The sequence below is a fragment of the Amia ocellicauda genome, chromosome 22 (genome assembly GCF_036373705.1).
Source record: "Amia ocellicauda isolate fAmiCal2 chromosome 22, fAmiCal2.hap1, whole genome shotgun sequence".
Lineage (NCBI taxonomy): Eukaryota > Metazoa > Chordata > Actinopteri > Amiiformes > Amiidae > Amia > Amia ocellicauda.
This window is the reverse complement of record NC_089871.1, coordinates 1708529-1729669: the sequence shown is the minus strand read 5'-3', so window position 1 is coordinate 1729669 and position 21141 is coordinate 1708529. Positions and strand designations below refer to the sequence as shown.

At 44.7% G+C, this 21141-nt stretch overlaps 2 protein-coding genes across 6 annotated transcripts in view; one reads left to right on the top strand and one right to left on the bottom strand.

Moving 5' to 3' along the window:
* Positions 1 to 15901, top strand: part of LOC136718056 (uncharacterized) — a 32054-nt gene extending 16153 nt beyond the window's left edge. For 3 of the 4 annotated variants that reach the window (XM_066695675.1, XM_066695673.1, XM_066695674.1), the window contains exon 12: positions 14909 to 15901. In XM_066695675.1, the coding sequence (XP_066551772.1) occupies positions 14909 to 14961 (53 nt within the window). In that variant the 3' untranslated portion in view covers positions 14962 to 15901. The remainder of the gene's footprint in view (positions 1 to 14908) is intronic. The other variant, XM_066695676.1, reaches the window with a different exon arrangement.
* A 99-nt stretch (positions 15902 to 16000) lies between these two features.
* rfc2 (replication factor C (activator 1) 2) lies at positions 16001 to 20361 on the bottom strand. 2 transcript variants are annotated; one of them, XM_066695671.1, is made up of 11 exons: positions 20109 to 20361; positions 19614 to 19683; positions 19335 to 19376; positions 19021 to 19127; positions 18787 to 18888; positions 18602 to 18702; positions 18303 to 18460; positions 18101 to 18166; positions 17736 to 17816; positions 17422 to 17535; positions 16001 to 16544 (listed from the first exon to the last, which is right to left on the bottom strand). In XM_066695671.1, the coding sequence occupies exons 1-11, from the start codon at positions 20219 to 20221 to the stop codon at positions 16434 to 16436; spliced, it is 1065 nt and encodes a 354-aa protein (XP_066551768.1). In that variant the 5' UTR covers positions 20222 to 20361; the 3' UTR covers positions 16001 to 16433. The 2 variants fall into 2 exon arrangements, with proteins under 2 accessions (XP_066551768.1, XP_066551769.1); XM_066695672.1 differs by lacking the exon at positions 20109 to 20361 and adding an exon at positions 19777 to 20090.
* Positions 20362 to 21141: the final 780 nt, after the last annotated feature.

Below are 21141 nucleotides of genomic sequence, written 5' to 3'. Positions count from 1 at the left end.
TGGTTTGTGTGATTGTGTGGTTGAGTGACTGTGTGATTGTGTGATTGGTTTGTGTGATTGTGTGGTTGAGTGACTGTGACTCTGATTGTGTGATTGGTTTGTGTGATTGTGTGATTGGTTTGTGTGATTGTGTGGTTGAGTGATTGTGTGATTGGTTTGTGTGATTGTGTGGTTGAGTGACTGTGTGATTGTGTGATTGGTTTGTGTGATTGTGTGATTGGTTTGTGTGATTGTGTGGTTGAGTGACTGTAACTCTGATTGTGTGATTGGTTTGTGTGATTGTGTGGTTGAGTGACTGTGTGATTGTGTGATTGGTTTGTGTGATTGTGTGGTTGAGTGACTGTGTGATTGTGTGATTGGTTTGTGTGATTGTGTGGTTGAGTGACTGTGACTCTGATTGTGTGATTGGTTTGTGTGATTGTGTGGTTGAGTGACTGTGTGATTGGTTTGTGTGATTGTGTGGTTGAGTGACTGTGTGATTGGTTTGTGTGATTGTGTGGTTGAGTGACTTTGTGATTGTGTGATTGGTTTGTGTGATTGTGTGGTTGAGTGACTGTGTGATTGTGTGATTGGTTTGTGTGATTGTGTGGTTGAGTGACTGTGTGATTGTGTGATTGTGTGGTTGGTTTGTGTGATTGTGTGGTTGAGTGACTGTGTGATTGGTTTGTGTGATTGTGTGGTTGAGTGACTGTGTGATTGTGTGATTGGTTTGTGTGATTGTGTGATTGGTTTGTGTGATTGTGTGGTTGATGACTGTGTGATTGTGTGATTGTGTGATTGGTTTGTGTGATTGTGTGGTTGAGTGACTGTGTGATTGTGTGATTGGTTTGTGTGATTGTGTGGTTGAGTGACTGTGACTCTGATTGTGTGATTGGTTTGTGTGATTGTGTGGTTGAGTGACTGTGTGATTGTGTGATTGGTTTGTGTGATTGTGTGATTGGTTTGTGTGATTGTGTGATTGGTTTGTGTGATTGTGTGGTTGAGTGACTGTGTGATTGTGTGATTGGTTTGTGTGATTGTGTGATTGGTTTGTGTGATTGTGTGGTTGAGTGACTGTAACTCTGATTGTGTGATAGGTTTGTGTGATTGTGTGGTTGAGTGACTGTGTGATTGTGTGATTGGTTTGTGTGATTGTGTGGTTGAGTGACTGTGTGATTGTGTGACTGGTTTGTGTGATTGTGTGATTGGTTTGTGTGATTGTGTGGTTGAGTGACTGTGTGATTGTGTGATTGGTTTGTGTGATTGTGTGGTTGAGTGACTGTGTGATTGTGTGATTGGTTTGTGTGATTGTGTGGTTGAGTGACTGTGTGATTGTGTGATTGGTTTGTGTGATTGTGTGATTGGTTTGTGTGATTGTGTGGTTGAGTGACTGTGACTCTGATTGTGTGATTGGTTTGTGTGATTGTGTGGTTGAGTGACTGTGTGATTGGTTTGTGTGATTGTGTGGTTGAGTGACTGTGTGATTGTGTGATTGGTTTGTGTGATTGTGTGATTGGTTTGTGTGATTGGTTTGTGTGATTGTGTGGTTGAGTGACTGTGTGATTGTGTGATTGGTTTGTGTGATTGTGTGGTTGAGTGACTGTGTGATTGTGTGATTGTGTGATTGTGTGATTGGTTTGTGTGATTGTGTGGTTGAGTGACTGTGTGATTGTGTGATTGGTTTGTGTGATTGTGTGGTTGAGTGACTGTGTGATTGTGTGATTGGTTTGTGTGATTGTGTGATTGGTTTGTGTGATTCTGTGGTTGAGTGACTGTAACTCTGATTGTGTGATTGGTTTGTGTGATTGTGTGGTTGAGTGACTGTGTGATTGTGTGATTGGTTTGTGTGATTGTGTGGTTGAGTGACTGTGTGATTGTGTGATTGGTTTGTGTGATTGTGTGGTTGAGTGACTGTGTGATTGTGTGATTGGTTTGTGTGATTGTGTGGTTGAGTGACTGTGACTCTGATTGTGTGATTGGTTTGTGTGATTGTGTGGTTGAGTGACTGTGTGATTGTGTGATTGGTTTGTGTGATTGTGTGGTTGAGTGATTGTGTGATTGGTTTGTGTGATTGTGTGGTTGAGTGACTGTGTGATTGTGTGATTGGTTTGTGTGATTGTGTGGTTGAGTGACTGTGTGATTGTGTGATTGGTTTGTGTGATTGTGTGATTGGTTTGTGTGATTGTGTGGTTGAGTGACTGTGTGATTGTGTGATTGGTTTGTGTGATTGTGTGGTTGAGTGACTGTGTGATTGTGTGATTGGTTTGTGTGATTGTGTGGTTGAGTGACTGTGTGATTGTGTGATTGGTTTGTGTGATTGTGTGGTTGAGTGACTGTGTGATTGTGTGGTTGAGTGACTGTGTGATTGTGTGATTGGTTTGTGTGATTGTGTGATTGGTTTGTGTGATTGTGTGGTTGAGTGACTGTGTGATTGTGTGATTGGTTTGTGTGATTGTGTGGTTGAGTGACTGTGTGATTGGTTTGTGTGATTGTGTGGTTGAGTGACTGTGTGATTGTGTGATTGGTTTGTGTGATTGTGTGATTGGTTTGTGTGATTGTGTGGTTGAGTGACTGTGTGATTGGTTTGTGTGATTGTGTGGTTGAGTGACTGTGTGATTGTGTGATTGGTTTGTGTGATTGTGTGATTGGTTTGTGTGATTGGTTTGTGTGATTGTGTGGTTGAGTGACTGTGTGATTGTGTGATTGGTTTGTGTGATTGTGTGGTTGAGTGACTGTGTGATTGTGTGATTGGTTTGTGTGATTGTGTGATTGGTTTGTGTGATTGTGTGGTTGAGTGACTGTGTGATTGTGTGATTGTGTGATTGGTTTGTGTGATTGTGTGGTTGAGTGACTGTGTGATTGTGTGATTGGTTTGTGTGATTGTGTGGTTGAGTGACTGTGTGATTGTGTGATTGGTTTGTGTGATTGTGTGATTGGTTTGTGTGATTCTGTGGTTGAGTGACTGTAACTCTGATTGTGTGATTGGTTTGTGTGATTGTGTGGTTGAGTGACTGTGTGATTGTGTGATTGGTTTGTGTGATTGGTTTGTGTGATTGTGTGGTTGAGTGACTGTGTGATTGTGTGATTGGTTTGTGTGATTGTGTGGTTGAGTGACTGTGTGATTGTGTGATTGGTTTGTGTGATTGTGTGATTGGTTTGTGTGATTGTGTGGTTGAGTGACTGTGACTCTGATTGTGTGATTGGTTTGTGTGATTGTGTGGTTGAGTGACTGTGTGATTGGTTTGTGTGATTGTGTGGTTGAGTGACTGTGTGATTGTGTGATTGGTTTGTGTGATTGTGTGATTGGTTTGTGTGATTGTGTGGTTGAGTGACTGTGTGATTGTGTGATTGGTTTGTGTGATTGTGTGGTTGAGTGACTGTGTGATTGTGTGATTGTGTGATTGTGTGATTGGTTTGTGTGATTGTGTGGTTGAGTGACTGTGTGATTGTGTGATTGGTTTGTGTGATTGTGTGGTTGAGTGACTGTGTGATTGTGTGATTGGTTTGTGTGATTGTGTGATTGGTTTGTGTGATTCTGTGGTTGAGTGACTGTAACTCTGATTGTGTGATTGGTTTGTGTGATTGTGTGGTTGAGTGACTGTGTGATTGTGTGATTGGTTTGTGTGATTGTGTGGTTGAGTGACTGTGTGATTGTGTGATTGGTTTGTGTGATTGTGTGGTTGAGTGACTGTGTGATTGTGTGATTGGTTTGTGTGATTGTGTGGTTGAGTGACTGTGACTCTGATTGTGTGATTGGTTTGTGTGATTGTGTGGTTGAGTGACTGTGTGATTGTGTGATTGGTTTGTGTGATTGTGTGGTTGAGTGATTGTGTGATTGGTTTGTGTGATTGTGTGGTTGAGTGACTGTGTGATTGTGTGATTGGTTTGTGTGATTGTGTGGTTGAGTGACTGTGTGATTGTGTGATTGGTTTGTGTGATTGTGTGATTGGTTTGTGTGATTGTGTGGTTGAGTGACTGTGTGATTGTGTGATTGGTTTGTGTGATTGTGTGGTTGAGTGACTGTGTGATTGTGTGATTGGTTTGTGTGATTGTGTGGTTGAGTGACTGTGTGATTGTGTGATTGGTTTGTGTGATTGTGTGGTTGAGTGACTGTGTGATTGTGTGGTTGAGTGACTGTGTGATTGTGTGATTGGTTTGTGTGATTGTGTGATTGGTTTGTGTGATTGTGTGGTTGAGTGACTGTGTGATTGTGTGATTGGTTTGTGTGATTGTGTGGTTGAGTGACTGTGTGATTGGTTTGTGTGATTGTGTGGTTGAGTGACTGTGTGATTGTGTGATTGGTTTGTGTGATTGTGTGATTGGTTTGTGTGATTGTGTGGTTGAGTGACTGTGTGATTGTGTGATTGGTTTGTGTGATTGTGTGGTTGAGTGACTGTGTGATTGTGTGATTGGTTTGTGTGATTGTGTGGTTGAGTGACTGTGTGATTGTGTGATTGGTTTGTGTGATTGTGTGGTTGAGTGACTGTGTGATTGTGTGGTTGAGTGACTGTGTGATTGTGTGATTGGTTTGTGTGATTGTGTGATTGGTTTGTGTGATTGTGTGGTTGAGTGACTGTGTGATTGTGTGATTGGTTTGTGTGATTGTGTGATTGGTTTGTGTGATTGTGTGGTTGAGTGACTGTGTGATTGTGTGATTGGTTTGTGTGATTGTGTGGTTGAGTGACTGTGTGATTGTGTGATTGGTTTGTGTGATTGTGTGATTGGTTTGTGTGATTGTGTGGTTGAGTGACTGTGTGATTGTGTGATTGGTTTGTGTGATTGTGTGATTGGTTTGTGTGATTGTGTGGTTGAGTGACTGTGTGATTGTGTGATTGGTTTGTGTGATTGTGTGGTTGAGTGACTGTGTGATTGTGTGATTGGTTTGTGTGATTGTGTGATTGGTTTGTGTGATTGTGTGGTTGAGTGACTGTGTGATTGTGTGATTGGTTTGTGTGATTGTGTGGTTGAGTGACTGTGTGATTGTGTGATTGGTTTGTGTGATTGTGTGGTTGAGTGACTGTGACTCTGATTGTGTGATTGGTTTGTGTGATTGTGTGATTGGTTTGTGTGATTGTGTGGTTGAGTGATTGTGTGATTGGTTTGTGTGATTGTGTGGTTGAGTGACTGTGTGATTGTGTGATTGGTTTGTGTGATTGTGTGATTGGTTTGTGTGATTGTGTGGTTGAGTGACTGTGACTCTGATTGTGTGATTGGTTTGTGTGATTGTGTGATTGGTTTGTGTGATTGTGTGGTTGAGTGACTGTGACTCTGATTGTGTGATTGGTTTGTGTGATTGTGTGGTTGAGTGACTGTGTGATTGTGTGATTGGTTTGTGTGATTGTGTGGTTGAGTGACTGTGACTCTGATTGTGTGATTGGTTTGTGTGATTGTGTGGTTGAGTGACTGTGTGATTGGTTTGTGTGATTGTGTGGTTGAGTGACTTTGTGATTGTGTGATTGGTTTGTGTGATTGTGTGGTTGAGTGACTGTGTGATTGTGTGATTGGTTTGTGTGATTGTGTGGTTGAGTGACTGTGTGATTGTGTGATTGTGTGGTTGGTTTGTGTGATTGTGTGGTTGAGTGACTGTGACTCTGATTGTGTGATTGGTTTGTGTGATTGTGTGGTTGAGTGACTGTGTGATTGTGTGATTGGTTTGTGTGATTGTGTGGTTGAGTGACTGTGTGATTGTGTGATTGGTTTGTGTGATTGTGTGATTGGTTTGTGTGATTGTGTGGTTGATGACTGTGTGATTGTGTGATTGTGTGATTGGTTTGTGTGATTGTGTGGTTGAGTGACTGTGTGATTGTGTGATTGGTTTGTGTGATTGTGTGGTTGAGTGACTGTGACTCTGATTGTGTGATTGGTTTGTGTGATTGTGTGGTTGAGTGACTGTGTGATTGTGTGATTGGTTTGTGTGATTGTGTGATTGGTTTGTGTGATTGTGTGATTGGTTTGTGTGATTGTGTGGTTGAGTGACTGTGTGATTGTGTGATTGGTTTGTGTGATTGTGTGATTGGTTTGTGTGATTGTGTGGTTGAGTGACTGTAACTCTGATTGTGTGATAGGTTTGTGTGATTGTGTGGTTGAGTGACTGTGTGATTGTGTGATTGGTTTGTGTGATTGTGTGGTTGAGTGACTGTGTGATTGTGTGACTGGTTTGTGTGATTGTGTGATTGGTTTGTGTGATTGTGTGGTTGAGTGACTGTGTGATTGTGTGATTGGTTTGTGTGATTGTGTGGTTGAGTGACTGTGTGATTGTGTGATTGGTTTGTGTGATTGTGTGGTTGAGTGACTGTGTGATTGTGTGATTGGTTTGTGTGATTGTGTGGTTGAGTGACTGTGTGATTGTGTGGTTGAGTGACTGTGTGATTGTGTGATTGGTTTGTGTGATTGTGTGATTGGTTTGTGTGATTGTGTGGTTGAGTGATTGTGTGATTGGTTTGTGTGATTGTGTGATTGGTTTGTGTGATTGTGTGGTTGAGTGACTGTGTGATTGTGTGATTGGTTTGTGTGATTGTGTGGTTGAGTGACTGTGTGATTGTGTGATTGGTTTGTGTGATTGTGTGGTTGAGTGACTGTGTGATTGGTTTGTGTGATTGTGTGGTTGAGTGACTGTGTGATTGTGTGATTGGTTTGTGTGATTGTGTGGTTGAGTGACTGTGTGATTGTGTGATTGGTTTGTGTGATTGTGTGGTTGAGTGACTGTGTGATTGTGTGATTGGTTTGTGTGATTGTGTGGTTGAGTGACTGTGACTCTGATTGTGTGATTGGTTTGTGTGATTGTGTGATTGGTTTGTGTGATTGTGTGGTTGAGTGATTGTGTGATTGGTTTGTGTAATTGTGTGGTTGAGTGACTGTGTGATTGTGTGATTGGTTTGTGTGATTGTGTGATTGGTTTGTGTGATTGTGTGGTTGAGTGACTGTAACTCTGATTGTGTGATTGGTTTGTGTGATTGTGTGGTTGAGTGACTGTGTGATTGTGTGATTGGTTTGTGTGATTGTGTGGTTGAGTGACTGTGTGATTGTGTGATTGGTTTGTGTGATTGTGTGGTTGAGTGACTGTGACTCTGATTGTGTGATTGGTTTGTGTGATTGAGTGACTGTGTGATTGGTTTGTGTGATTGTGTGGTTGAGTGACTGTGTGATTGTGTGATTGGTTTGTGTGATTGTGTGATTGGTTTGTGTGATTGTGTGATTGGTTTGTGTGATTGTGTGGTTGAGTGACTGTGTGATTGTGTGATTGTGTGATTGGTTTGTGTGATTGTGTGGTTGAGTGACTGTGTGATTGTGTGATTGGTTTGTGTGATTGTGTGGTTGGTTTGTGTGATTGTGTGGTTGAGTGACTGTGTGATTGGTTTGTGTGGTTGAGTGACTGTGTGATTGTGTGATTGGTTTGTGTGATTGTGTGATTGGTTTGTGTGATTGTGTGATTGGTTTGTGTGATTGTGTGGTTGAGTAACTGTGTGATTGTGTGATTGTGTGATTGGTTTGTGTGATTGTGTGGTTGAGTGACTGTGTGATTGTGTGATTGGTTTGTGTGATTGTGTGGTTGAGTGACTGTGTGATTGTGTGATTGGTTTGTGTGATTGTGTGATTGGTTTGTGTGATTGTGTGGTTGAGTGACTGTGTGATTGTGTGATTGGTTTGTGTGATTGTGTGGTTGAGTGACTGTGTGATTGTGTGATTGGTTTGTGTGATTGTGTGGTTGAGTGACTGTGTGATTGTGTGATTGGTTTGTGTGATTGTGTGATTGGTTTGTGTGATTGTGTGGTTGAGTGACTGTGTGATTGTGTGATTGGTTTGTGTGATTGTGTGATTGGTTTGTGTGATTGTGTGGTTGAGTGACTGTGTGATTGTGTGATTGGTTTGTGTGATTGTGTGGTTGAGTGACTGTGTGATTGTGTGATTGGTTTGTGTGATTGTGTGATTGGTTTGTGTGATTGTGTGGTTGAGTGACTGTGTGATTGTGTGATTGGTTTGTGTGATTGTGTGGTTGAGTGACTGTGTGATTGTGTGATTGGTTTGTGTGATTGTGTGGTTGAGTGACTGTGTGATTGTGTGATTGGTTTGTGTGATTGTGTGGTTGAGTGACTGTGTGATTGTGTGATTGGTTTGTGTGATTGTGTCGTTGAGTGACTGTGTGATTGGTTTGTGTGATTGTGTGGTTGAGTGACTGTGTGATTGTGTGATTGGTTTGTGTGATTGTGTGATTGGTTTGTGTGATTGAGTGACTGTGTGATTGTGTGATTGGTTTGTGTGATTGTGTGGTTGAGTGACTGTGTGATTGTGTGATTGGTTTGTGTGATTGTGTGGTTGAGTGACTGTGTGATTGTGTGATTGGTTTGTGTGATTGTGTGGTTGAGTGACTGTGTGATTGTGTGGTTGAGTGATTGTGTGGTTGAGTGACTGTAACTCTGATTGTGTGATTGGTTTGTGTGATTGTGTGGTTGAGTGACTGTAACTCTGATTGTGTGATTGGTTTGTGTGATTGTGTGGTTGAGTGACTGTGTGATTGTGTGATTGGTTTGTGTGATTGTGTGATTGGTTTGTGTGATTGTGTGGTTGAGTGACTGTAACTCTGATTGTGTGATTGGTTTGTGTGATTGTGTGGTTGAGTGACTGTGTGATTGGTTTGTGTGATTGTGTGGTTGAGTGACTGTGTGATTGTGTGATTGAGTGACTGTGTGATTGTGTGGTTGAGTGACTGTGTGATTGTGTGATTGAGTGACTGTGTGATTGTGTGATTGGTTTGTGTGATTGTGTGGTTGAGTGACTGTGTGATTGTGTGATTGGTTTGTGTGATTGTGTGGTTGAGTGACTGTGTGATTGTGTGATTGGTTTGTGTGATTGTGTGGTTGAGTGACTGTGTGATTGTGTGATTGGTTTGTGTGATTGTGTGATTGGTTTGTGTGATTGTGTGGTTGAGTGACTGTGTGATTGGTTTGTGTGATTGTGTGGTTGAGTGACTGTGTGATTGTGTGATTGGTTTGTGTGATTGTGTGATTGGTTTGTGTGATTGTGTGGTTGAGTGACTGTGTGATTGGTTTGTGTGATTGTGTGGTTGAGTGACTGTGTGATTGTGTGATTGGTTTGTGTGATTGTGTGATTGGTTTGTGTGATTGTGTGGTTGAGTGACTGTGTGATTGTGTGATTGGTTTGTGTGATTGTGTGGTTGAGTGACTGTGTGATTGTGTGATTGTGTGGTTGGTTTGTGTGATTGTGTGGTTGAGTGACTGTGTGATTGGTTTGTGTGACTGTGATTGTGTGATTGGTTTGTGTGATTGGTTTGTGTGATTGTGTGATTGGTTTGTGTGATTGTGTGGTTGAGTGACTGTGTGATTGTGTGATTGGTTTGTGTGATTGTGTGGTTGAGTGACTGTGTGATTGTGTGATTGGTTTGTGTGATTGTGTGGTTGAGTGACTGTGTGATTGTGTGATTGGTTTGTGTGATTGTGTGATTGGTTTGTGTGATTGTGTGGTTGAGTGACTGTGTGATTGTGTGATTGGTTTGTGTGATTGTGTGGTTGAGTGACTGTGTGATTGTGTGATTGGTTTGTGTGATTGTGTGGTTGAGTGACTGTGTGATTGTGTGATTGGTTTGTGTGATTGTGTGGTTGAGTGACTGTGTGATTGTGTGATTGGTTTGTGTGATTGTGTGATTGGTTTGTGTGATTGTGTGGTTGAGTGACTGTGTGATTGTGTGATTGGTTTGTGTGATTGTGTGGTTGAGTGACTGTGTGATTGTGTGATTGGTTTGTGTGATTGTGTGGTTGAGTGACTGTGACTCTGATTGTGTGATTGGTTTGTGTGATTGTGTGATTGGTTTGTGTGATTGTGTGGTTGAGTGACTGTAACTCTGATTGTGTGATTGGTTTGTGTGATTGTGTGGTTGAGTGACTGTGTGATTGTGTGATTGGTTTGTGTGATTGTGTGGTTGAGTGACTGTGTGATTGTGTGATTGGTTTGTGTGATTGTGTGATTGGTTTGTGTGATTGTGTGGTTGAGTGACTGTAACTCTGATTGTGTGATTGGTTTGTGTGATTGTGTGGTTGAGTGACTGTGTGATTGGTTTGTGTGATTGTGTGGTTGAGTGACTGTGTGATTGTGTGATTGGTTTGTGTGATTGTGTGGTTGAGTGACTGTGTGATTGTGTGATTGGTTTGTGTGATTGTGTGATTGGTTTGTGTGATTGTGTGGTTGAGTGACTGTGACTCTGATTGTGTGATTGGTTTGTGTGATTGTGTGGTTGAGTGACTGTGTGATTGTGTGATTGGTTTGTGTGATTGTGTGATTGGTTTGTGTGATTGTGTGGTTGAGTGACTGTGTGATTGTGTGATTGGTTTGTGTGATTGTGTGGTTGAGTGACTGTGTGATTGTGTGATTGGTTTGTGTGATTGTGTGGTTGAGTGACTGTGTGATTGTGTGATTGGTTTGTGTGATTGTGTGATTGGTTTGTGTGATTGTGTGGTTGAGTGACTGTACCTCTGATTGTGTGATTGGTTTGTGTGATTGTGTGGTTGAGTGACTGTGTGATTGTGTGATTGGTTTGTGTGATTGTGTGGTTGAGTGACTGTGACTCTGATTGTGTGATTGGTTTGTGTGATTGTGTGGTTGAGTGACTGTGTGATTGGTTTGTGTGATTGTGTGGTTGAGTGACTGTGTGATTGTGTGATTGGTTTGTGTGATTGTGTGGTTGAGTGACTGTGTGATTGTGTGATTGGTTTGTGTGATTGTGTGATTGGTTTGTGTGATTGTGTGGTTGAGTGACTGTGTGATTGGTTTGTGTGATTGTGTGGTTGAGTGACTGTGTGATTGTGTGATTGGTTTGTGTGATTGTGTGGTTGAGTGACTGTGTGATTGTGTGATTGGTTTGTGTGATTGTGTGGTTGAGTGACTGTGTGATTGTGTGATTGTGTGGTTGGTTTGTGTGATTGTGTGGTTGAGTGACTGTGTGATTGGTTTGTGTGACTGTGATTGTGTGATTGGTTTGTGTGATTGGTTTGTGTGATTGTGTGATTGGTTTGTGTGATTGTGTGGTTGAGTGATTGTGTGATTGTGTGATTGGTTTGTGTGATTGTGTGGTTGAGTGACTGTGTGATTGTGTGATTGGTTTGTGTGATTGTGTGGTTGAGTGACTGTGTGATTGTGTGATTGGTTTGTGTGATTGTGTGGTTGAGTGACTGTGACTCTGATTGTGTGATTGGTTTGTGTGATTGTGTGATTGAGTGACTGTGTGATTGTGTGATTGGTTTGTGTGATTGTGTGGTTGAGTGACTGTGTGATTGTGTGATTGGTTTGTGTGATTGTGTGATTGGTTTGTGTGATTGTGTGGTTGAGTGACTGTGTGATTGTGTGATTGGTTTGTGTGATTGTGTGGTTGAGTGACTGTGTGATTGTGTGATTGGTTTGTGTGATTGTGTGGTTGAGTGACTGTGTGATTGTGTGATTGGTTTGTGTGATTGTGTGGTTGAGTGACTGTGTGATTGTGTGATTGGTTTGTGTGATTGTGTGATTGGTTTGTGTGATTGTGTGGTTGAGTGACTGTGTGATTGTGTGATTGGTTTGTGTGATTGTGTGGTTGAGTGACTGTGTGATTGGGTGATTGGTTTGTGTGATTGTGTGGTTGAGTGACTGTGTGATTGTGTGATTGGTTTGTGTGATTGTGTGATTGGTTTGTGTGATTGTGTGGTTGAGTGACTGTGTGATTGTGTGATTGGTTTGTGTGATTGTGTGGTTGAGTGACTGTGTGATTGTGTGATTGGTTTGTGTGATTGTGTGGTTGAGTGACTGTGACTCTGATTGTGTGATTGGTTTGTGTGATTGTGTGATTGGTTTGTGTGATTGTGTGGTTGAGTGACTGTAACTCTGATTGTGTGATTGGTTTGTGTGATTGTGTGGTTGAGTGACTGTGTGATTCTATGATTGGTTTGTGTGATTGTGTGGTTGAGTGACTGTGTGATTGTGTGATTGGTTTGTGTGATTGTGTGATTGGTTTGTGTGATTGTGTGGTTGAGTGACTGTAACTCTGATTGTGTGATTGGTTTGTGTGATTGTGTGGTTGAGTGACTGTGTGATTGGTTTGTGTGATTGTGTGGTTGAGTGACTGTGTGATTGTGTGATTGGTTTGTGTGATTGTGTGGTTGAGTGACTGTGTGATTGTGTGATTGGTTTGTGTGATTGTGTGATTGGTTTGTGTGATTGTGTGGTTGAGTGACTGTGACTCTGATTGTGTGATTGGTTTGTGTGATTGTGTGATTGAGTGACTGTGTGATTGTGTGATTGGTTTGTGTGATTGTGTGGTTGGTTTGTGTGATTGTGTGGTTGAGTGACTGTGTGATTGTGTGATTGGTTTGTGTGATTGTGTGATTGGTTTGTGTGATTGTGTGATTGTGTGGTTGAGTGACTGTGTGATTGTGTGATTGGTTTGTGTGATTGTGTGGTTGAGTGACTGTGTGATTGGTTTGTGTGATTGTGTGGTTGAGTGACTGTGTGATTGTGTGATTGGTTTGTGTGATTGTGTGATTGGTTTGTGTGATTGTGTGGTTGAGTGACTGTGTGATTGTGTGATTGGTTTGTGTGATTGTGTGGTTGAGTGACTGTGTGATTGTGTGATTGGTTTGTGTGATTGTGTGGTTGAGTGACTGTGTGATTGTGTGATTGGTTTGTGTGATTGTGTGATTGGTTTGTGTGATTGTGTGATTGGTTTGTGTGATTGTGTGGTTGAGTGACTGTGTGATTGTGTGATTGGTTTGTGTGATTGTGTGGTTGAGTTACTGTGTGATTGTGTGATTGGTTTGTGTGATTGTGTGGTTGAGTGACTGTGTGATTGTGTGATTGGTTTGTGTGATTGTGTGGTTGAGTGACTGTGACTCTGATTGTGTGATTGGTTTGTGTGATTGTGTGGTTGAGTGACTGTGTGATTGGTTTGTGTGATTGTGTGGTTGAGTGACTGTGTGATTGTGTGATTGGTTTGTGTGATTGTGTGATTGGTTTGTGTGATTGTGTGGTTGAGTGACTGTGTGATTGTGTGATTGTGTGGTTGGTTTGTGTGATTGTGTGGTTGAGTGACTGTGTGATTGGTTTGTGTGATTGTGTGGTTGGTTTGTGTGATTGTGTGATTGGTTTGTGTGATTGTGTGGTTGAGTGACTGTGTGATTGTGTGATTGGTTTGTGTGATTGTGTGGTTGAGTGACTGTGTGATTGTGTGATTGGTTTGTGTGATTGTGTGGTTGAGTGACTGTGTGATTGTGTGATTGGTTTGTGTGATTGTGTGATTGGTTTGTGTGATTGTGTGGTTGAGTGACTGTGACTCTGATTGTGTGATTGGTTTGTGTGATTGTGTGATTGAGTGACTGTGTGATTGTGTGATTGGTTTGTGTGATTGTGTGGTTGAGTGACTGTGTGATTGTGTGATTGGTTTGTGTGATTGTGTGGTTGAGTGACTGTGTGATTGGTTTGTGTGATTGTGTGATTGGTTTGTGTGATTGTGTGGTTGAGTGACTGTGTGATTGTGTGATTGGTTTGTGTGATTGTGTGATTGGTTTGTGTGATTGTGTGGTTGAGTGACTGTGTGATTGTGTGATTGGTTTGTGTGATTGTGTGGTTGAGTGACTGTGTGATTGTGTGATTGGTTTGTGTGATTGTGTGGTTGAGTGACTGTGTGATTGTGTGATTGGTTTGTGTGATTGTGTGGTTGAGTGACTGTGTGATTGTGTGATTGGTTTGTGTGATTGTGTGGTTGAGTGACTGTGTGATTGTGTGATTGGTTTGTGTGATTGTGTGGTTGAGTGACTGTGTGATTGTGTGATTGGTTTGTGTGATTGTGTGGTTGAGTGACTGTGTGATTGTGTGATTGGTTTGTGTGATTGTGTGATTGGTTTGTGTGATTGTGTGGTTGAGTGACTGTGTGATTGTGTGATTGGTTTGTGTGATTGTGTGGTTGAGTGACTGTGTGATTGTGTGATTGGTTTGTGTGATTGTGTGGTTGAGTGACTGTGACTCTGATTGTGTGATTGGTTTGTGTGATTGTGTGATTGGTTTGTGTGATTGTGTGGTTGAGTGATTGTGTGATTGGTTTGTGTGATTGTGTGGTTGAGTGACTGTGTGATTGTGTGATTGGTTTGTGTGATTGTGTGATTGGTTTGTGTGATTGTGTGGTTGAGTGACTGTGTGATTGTGTGATTGGTTTGTGTGATTGTGTGGTTGAGTGACTGTGTGATTGTGTGATTGGTTTGTGTGATTGTGTGGTTGAGTGACTGTGTGATTGGTTTGTGTGATTGTGTGGTTGAGTGACTGTGTGATTGTGTGATTGGTTTGTGTGATTGTGTGGTTGAGTGACTGTGTGATTGTGTGATTGGTTTGTGTGATTGTGTGGTTGAGTGACTGTGTGATTGTGTGATTGGTTTGTGTGATTGTGTGGTTGAGTGACTGTGTGATTGTGTGGTTGAGTGACTGTGTGATTGTGTGATTGGTTTGTGTGACTGTGTGATTATATTATCCTTCCTCTGTCCCTCCGCTGTTGTGCTGATGCTTGCAGGCAGGGCTGAAATTATTATTAATTCCTATCGTGTCTGTATCGTGGAACCCAGACACGCCCTGCACCCCCCACCGCCTCCTGCCGCCACACGTACACAGAGCTGCACCCCCCCCCCATGTACGCAGAGTTGCGATCTCCCCGTCGCACAAGTGTTCAAACCACAGGGCCACAGGACCCTGACCTTTATTCAGAAAGTGCTTCTCGTCTCAGCAGTGTCCCAGTTGCACTGATCAGCATAAGCACCCCCCCCAACTTGTCTTAGTTGTTCAGCACTGCTCCTTTCATTCACGTCTCACTAGGGTGGACCCCTGTACTGTGTGTGTGTGTGTGTGAGAGAGAGTATAAAACGCTTGCTCATTAATGGTGCTTTTCTGTGCCTCTGCCTCGGTCCAGAAGACAGTGGTGAAGAAGCGGATTACGTCAACTCGCTGTCCGTGATGTCGTGAGAGACGCCCCCGACGCAGGGACAGAAGCGACCGCTCCACCCCCCCGACACCGCGCTGGGTCCCCAGGGATGTGGGACAGGATGGGGATCTCACAGGAGAGACCCCGGGCAGAACCCAGACCATCTCACTGGCCTTAGAGACACTGGGGTGCAAAACCAAACATGTACACTTGGGTTTGGCACAATTATTTATTTAGCTTTTTCCAGTATCTTCTCAGCTGACAGAATTGATGAGCTCAATTAACCGATAGAGATTAGCCGATAGAGACTGCTGTGCCAGCGGCCCAAACTGAGCTGTGACGAATTTAAATAGGGGGTGGAAACCTCCACACAGTGAACTGTCAGGTAACGGGCAAAGACACGATACCCTGCAGTAACCCAGGTCCCTGTGTATTTGCATCTCGGGAATAAATACAGCAAAACTATTGAGCAGAGGAAACTACAGACACCTGTGTGTTTCCCCCATTTTAATCAGACTCTTTATGAACAGCAGAACGAAGCCCAGATCCAGAGACTGCTCGAATCGAGAGCTCTCTTCTAGTTCTCTCCTGCTGCCCCCTAGTGGGAGACACCTGAACCACACAGGTTCCCTTCAACTCCGGCATTTAAAAGAGGAAGCGTTCAGTTCCCAGGAGACACAGCTGTGGCTCTTATTCACCGACTCGTCTTCCGGTCCAAGAGATTCATTTGCCACGCGGTGCCACTAGCCTGTGTGTCGAGCAACGTGCAGCCCGGGTGTGAGTTCAGTGTCTGAGCGATACACGCCCGGTCTTAATGTGTGTTGTCAAGGATCGTGTACAATATTGTTTTGGTGAACATTTTATTCTGGTGCTGATATTTGTGCTTTTCTCTGAAGGCTGCTCGGCCCTCTGGTTCACGAGGCTCTGTTGTCATCCCTTGTCTTGTCTAGAACATCATGATTAAATATTTATTTTTCTTGACTGGACTCCTGTTTTTCACTCTTTTCAGTTTCATTCCTGACTCTCAACACTAACTCATGTGAACACATTCCTTTCAATTACCAACATGACACAATGTGCTTCTTTTTTTTTTTTTCTTTAATACAAACAAATACCAGACGATGGTACATAATCAATCCACAGACTATTTACAGCATAAGAGCGGCACTGGGAATGGGCCGGGCCTGTCTGAAGCGTCTGAAACACACCCAAGTGCACCGGCCGGGCACGGCGTCAGAGAAACATCCCTATAGCGAGGCGGCGGTCCGGGAGAGGCCCGAACTGCCGGGGTGTCATCGCGGGCGCCAGTGTGCCCCTCACAGCGGCAGGTTTGTGTTCTAGCTGAGCTCTGTATTACAACGGTAAACTTCTTTACACTACAAACTGCTGGAGTGGAGCTTTTTAATGGTGGTCAAGCGGGTAGACAATGGGAGGCGCTGAACACTGAATCCAGAAAGAGAGGGACTCAAAGAAACCACCGTGAGGGCAGCTCCCGCTCCGGGGGCGACGGGGCTCAGCTGGCGTCGGGGGCGGCGGTCTTGGCACACAGTCGGCCCAGGAGTCCTGCCAGCTGCAGCAAGGAGTTGACCCCCTCTGCCACCTTCATGTGGGTGTAGCCAATCTCCTGAGAGAGAGAGAGAGAACAGGACAGTGTGGTCACCCCCACAGCACTGACCCCCAGCCCCTGCAGCGGTGACACCCAGCACTGTGGGAAATGTCCAGTCAGTGACTCGTCCTTTGACAGTAGGAAATTATCTTATTGGTCAGAAATCATTGCTTAAATATTCATTTTATGGAGTGATCTAATAGTGTTTATCTCAGGTCACTATGATGGGATAATTTCCTGTTAATTTGGCTAAAAAGGCAAAGACACCATTTATATCAGACAGATTAATTAACCTAACATAATACTAAAGCATTACATATTTAAAAAAGAACAAAATATGACAAAACAATAGAGAGCTAGCGATTCTGATGCAGCAAACTCAGTCTGTGTTATATTCCATTACTACAAGCGTGCAGATTTAAATTGGATGTGTGTGAAATGAATATTGGGGTAAATACAGCCTGTGTAATAAAAAATATACAGTTAAAATGAATGATTTTTGCCATGTTTCCTCTCTGGACTTGGCGGCAGCAGCACTGTTGCATTTAGCTGCAAAAACGTCTTTATATCCCTCAACACTTTCCGTTGCTCAGTCAGGCTGACACGAGTTGCTCTGTTGTTACGTCATCTCCGGTGCGGATCGGCGTCTCTGTGCTCCGCAATCCTCCCTTGTGAGGCGGCACGAGCGAGAACTAAGGATTTCTTAGGTCGGGATCCAGTTAACGAGACAAGTTTAGCCTCTTCGAGGTGTGGAGATAGCCCGACTTAAATGATCGGATTAATTGAATCCGGCTAACGTCTGGTCTGGCCTGGCCACGATGAATTTAATCAGGTATGAGCAACGGGCCCGAAATCCTGATGTCAGCAAGTGTGAAGCCACGCAGTCAGCGCTCACCTTGATGAACTCCAGTTTGACGTACTCGGGCATCGGGAAGGTTTTGCAGACTCTGAAGATGTTCCCGATGATGTCCTCGGGGGAGTAGCCCAGACTCCACAGCTGCTCGATGATCTGAGGGCGGAGAGACGAGGGAAGCAGGACAGGCGACGGTCATTATTAGATTTAAACTAAGGACAATTCAAACAGGGACATAAAACTATTTGCAGAAGTAAATGTCATAATTGAAAACCCACGATTTCCCTGTGGGGGTTTGAACACCAGTGATGGACTGACAGGTGGGGGAGAGCGAGCGATGCGTCACTCGGCCGTACCTCGTAGGCTTTGTCGATGTCGGCGCTGACGCAGTGCTCGATCATGGACTTCACCAGCAGGGGGTGTGGCTCATCACACACCTACAGGGGCAAACGCCAACAACGCGATTCATACTTTGGCTCACGGGCTGGGCATGACATCATTATTAGGAGGAGACAAATCATCTGTTTATTCCAGGTCATAATCTACTGCCTAGAGGGACCTAGATGATCTACAGGACCCTTGAGGTCTGTACAGGCCCGGCCATAGAGCAATACGGCACAAGCGCTTTGGTGAACCATGCTTGCACTGTAGCTAGGTAGTGGTCATTAAAAAGTAATTAAACTAAATCCGGTCTTTGCCGGCGCCGAGGAAGAGCACTTGCCTTGAAAACGTTGTCGCTGTTGACGAACCCAAACCCTGCGTTCGTGGACTGCAGGTTGTTCAGAGCCTGTTTGTCAAGGGGAGAGGGATCACCAATTAGAATACATAAAGACCGAGTCCTCCGTCAATCAGCGGGCGTCGGTTCCCGGTGAATACGGCCGCCAGCCACTACGGTGCCGTGGGGCCGAGGGTGCGGGTCTCACCTGTCTCATGTCCCCCTGCGCGGTGAAGATGATGGCCTCCAGCCCGTCGTCAGTGGTGGGCACCGCCTCCATCTCCACCACCTCCAGCAGCCGCGCCATGATCTGGTCGTCCCGCAGCTTGGTGTAGCGCAGCACGGCGCAGCGGGACTGGATCGGCTCTGTGGGGGGGGGGGGACAGGAACAGGATACTGACGCAGACGCCTCTTCCACGCGGTGTGGCACACCGGATGAGGTCTTATTATTACCTCCTCTCCCACCCCACCCCTGCTAATCTCCCTCAACGGCCCGGCGCTACTCACCGATGATCTTGTCCGAGGCGTTGCAGGCCAGGGCGAAGCGGGTGGTCTTGGAGTAGATCTCCATGGTCCTCCTCAGGGCCTGCTGCGCCCCGTCCGTCATACTAGGAAACACAATTAATTCGTTAATAAGGGGGCGGTCCACGGAGGGGCGGTGAGGAGGCAGAGGCAGCGCGGTTCAGAGTCACCTGTCCGCCTCATCCAGGATGATGATCTTGTGCCGGCCCTTGGGCAGCGTCACCTTCTGCTGGGCGAACATTTTGATCTTGTTTCTCACCACATCGATACCTCTGAGGAGGAAGGACAAAAGATAAGGAGAATTGAGTCCCACCCCCCCCATCTGCACACCATGCATCTCACACTTGCAAGAACACTGGCGTCCAATCTCTTGCGAGACAGCAGCACAATGCTCACGCGCTCACCGGTCGTTGGAGGCGTTGAGCTCCAGCACGGCGTCCTTCATGGCAGGGCCCAGCAACGCCCGGGCCAGGCACAGGATGCTGGTGGTCTTCCCTGTCCCAGGGGGGCCCTGCGACCAGACGGCGGCTTTCAATTAATCAATTAATTGCCCGTTTGTCACACGGCAACCGAAACAGGATGTCGTTACAGTTACAGTAATCATGGTGCCGGGACAAGTGACAGAGACCGTTCCTGGGTGCGGCACACTGTGGGAAATCCACTAGCTGCGGTGTCAAGAAACGATTCAAACATCTTCCCCAGTAATGTGAGCTCTTACCGCAATGATGATGTTGGGTACGTTGCCTTCTCTCGCGAACACCTGGAAGACACACACAGGAAGAGCAGGTCAGGCATTGGAAGGATGCGATGGTCCGCCTCGGCTTCTCCACGCATGTAAACACCGCATTGTAGAGTCAACCCAAGTAACAATCGTGTCTCTTTCAATCTTCTATCCATGCAATGCTGAATGCACTCCCCCCACATCCGCCAAGTACACAATCACCTCCTCTCTTCTACACAAATTTAGTAACACACAACTATGGCTTTAGTGTCTCACCTCCAGCCTGCTCACCGTCTCCTCGTTCCCCACAATGTCGCACAGTTTCAGGGGTCTGTACTTCTCCACCCTGCAACCAAGCCAGGCCTGACGTTAGCACTGAACTGCAGCAAGCCAAGGTGATGTCAAGCGCGGTCTACATGGAGCTTACAGAAGTGATTACCCAGCAGTTGAGTCCCTTCTGAGATGCCCAGTCCTCCCCAGTCAAACCATGAGGGGGTGGATAATGAAAATGCACCTTCCCACCCACAGACAGTTCATAGACACCCGATCAACAAGTGTTTACATCACAGACATGTAACTGACCACCGTCACAAGACATCCACGTCCACAGTTCTTCTCCAAACGACTGAAACAATGATTCATAAACAGCATTCATCTGTAATTCGTGTTGTTATATAATAAGCAGCCCGCAGACAAGTGCAATGATATGCGTCTATAATCCTGCGCGGCCTGTCATGCAAACACCGGCGCTGCCGTCAGTGCCGTCCCTACCAGGGCAGGTCGTAGCCCGGGCTAGAGCCCTTTCCAGTCGCCGGCTCCGGCTTGGCCTGGGTCTCTCCCGTCCGGACCTGCTCGGTGTCGTCTGTTTTCATCTCCACCTCCATGGTGCCGTATTTCCACAACAGTCTCTGCTTCTCTCTCCCCCCGAAACTGCAGTCCGCTCGGATCTTCCCGCCACGGCCAGGACCCAGACAGCGTGCGGCGCGGTGACGTCAGACGCAGGGGGCGGGTCTCACTGTTGAAATTCTGACTTACCTGTGATCAGTCCTAGAGATGAGGATACTTTAAACAATATCATTAATTATTCTATACAACAACAGATTGACAAAGCAATGTTGTATAAACTAGAATCAGTATTATTATTATTATTATTATTATTATTATTATTATTATGCATTTCTTAGCAGACACCCTTGCCTTATCCAGGACGACTTACAAAACATAAGAGCAATATAAAGTGTAATACAGTCTCGAATTACAGATCAAAATAGTACAAATGAGTAGTTAAAATGACATAAGTGCATAAGAAAATATACAGTTAATACAAGTCCTACATGCTAGATTTGTGAGCTAATTGCAGAAGATGAGAAGTCATAGTAGAGAGCTCAGGGGAAGAGGACAATATAAACACGAGCACTAGCAATGTAGACGCAACTGTCCGATAAAAACTACATATAAAGAGCAACTGTACCGGAGAGCTGAGCCACGGGGGAATAACAGCTAACTTACAGGTACAGCCTGAACAGAACTATTTACCTATTTGGTGCTTAACGTTTGATGTTATATCCTTTATATGGCGGTATACAGTTAAACACAATCATAACAATAAGTGTATTGATTAATGGTCTTCATCTTGTCAATGTCTTCACTGAAACGCAGGCGTGTAACTTCCAGGTTGCGTCATCTCCCCTCTCCGCTGGACCCCTGCGTGCGTGCGCGCCCCCGCCCCGGCGCTGCGTGAAGACGGCGTGCGCGCCTCCGCCTCGCACCGCACGCTGGGCTCGTGAGAAGCCGGAGAGGAGGA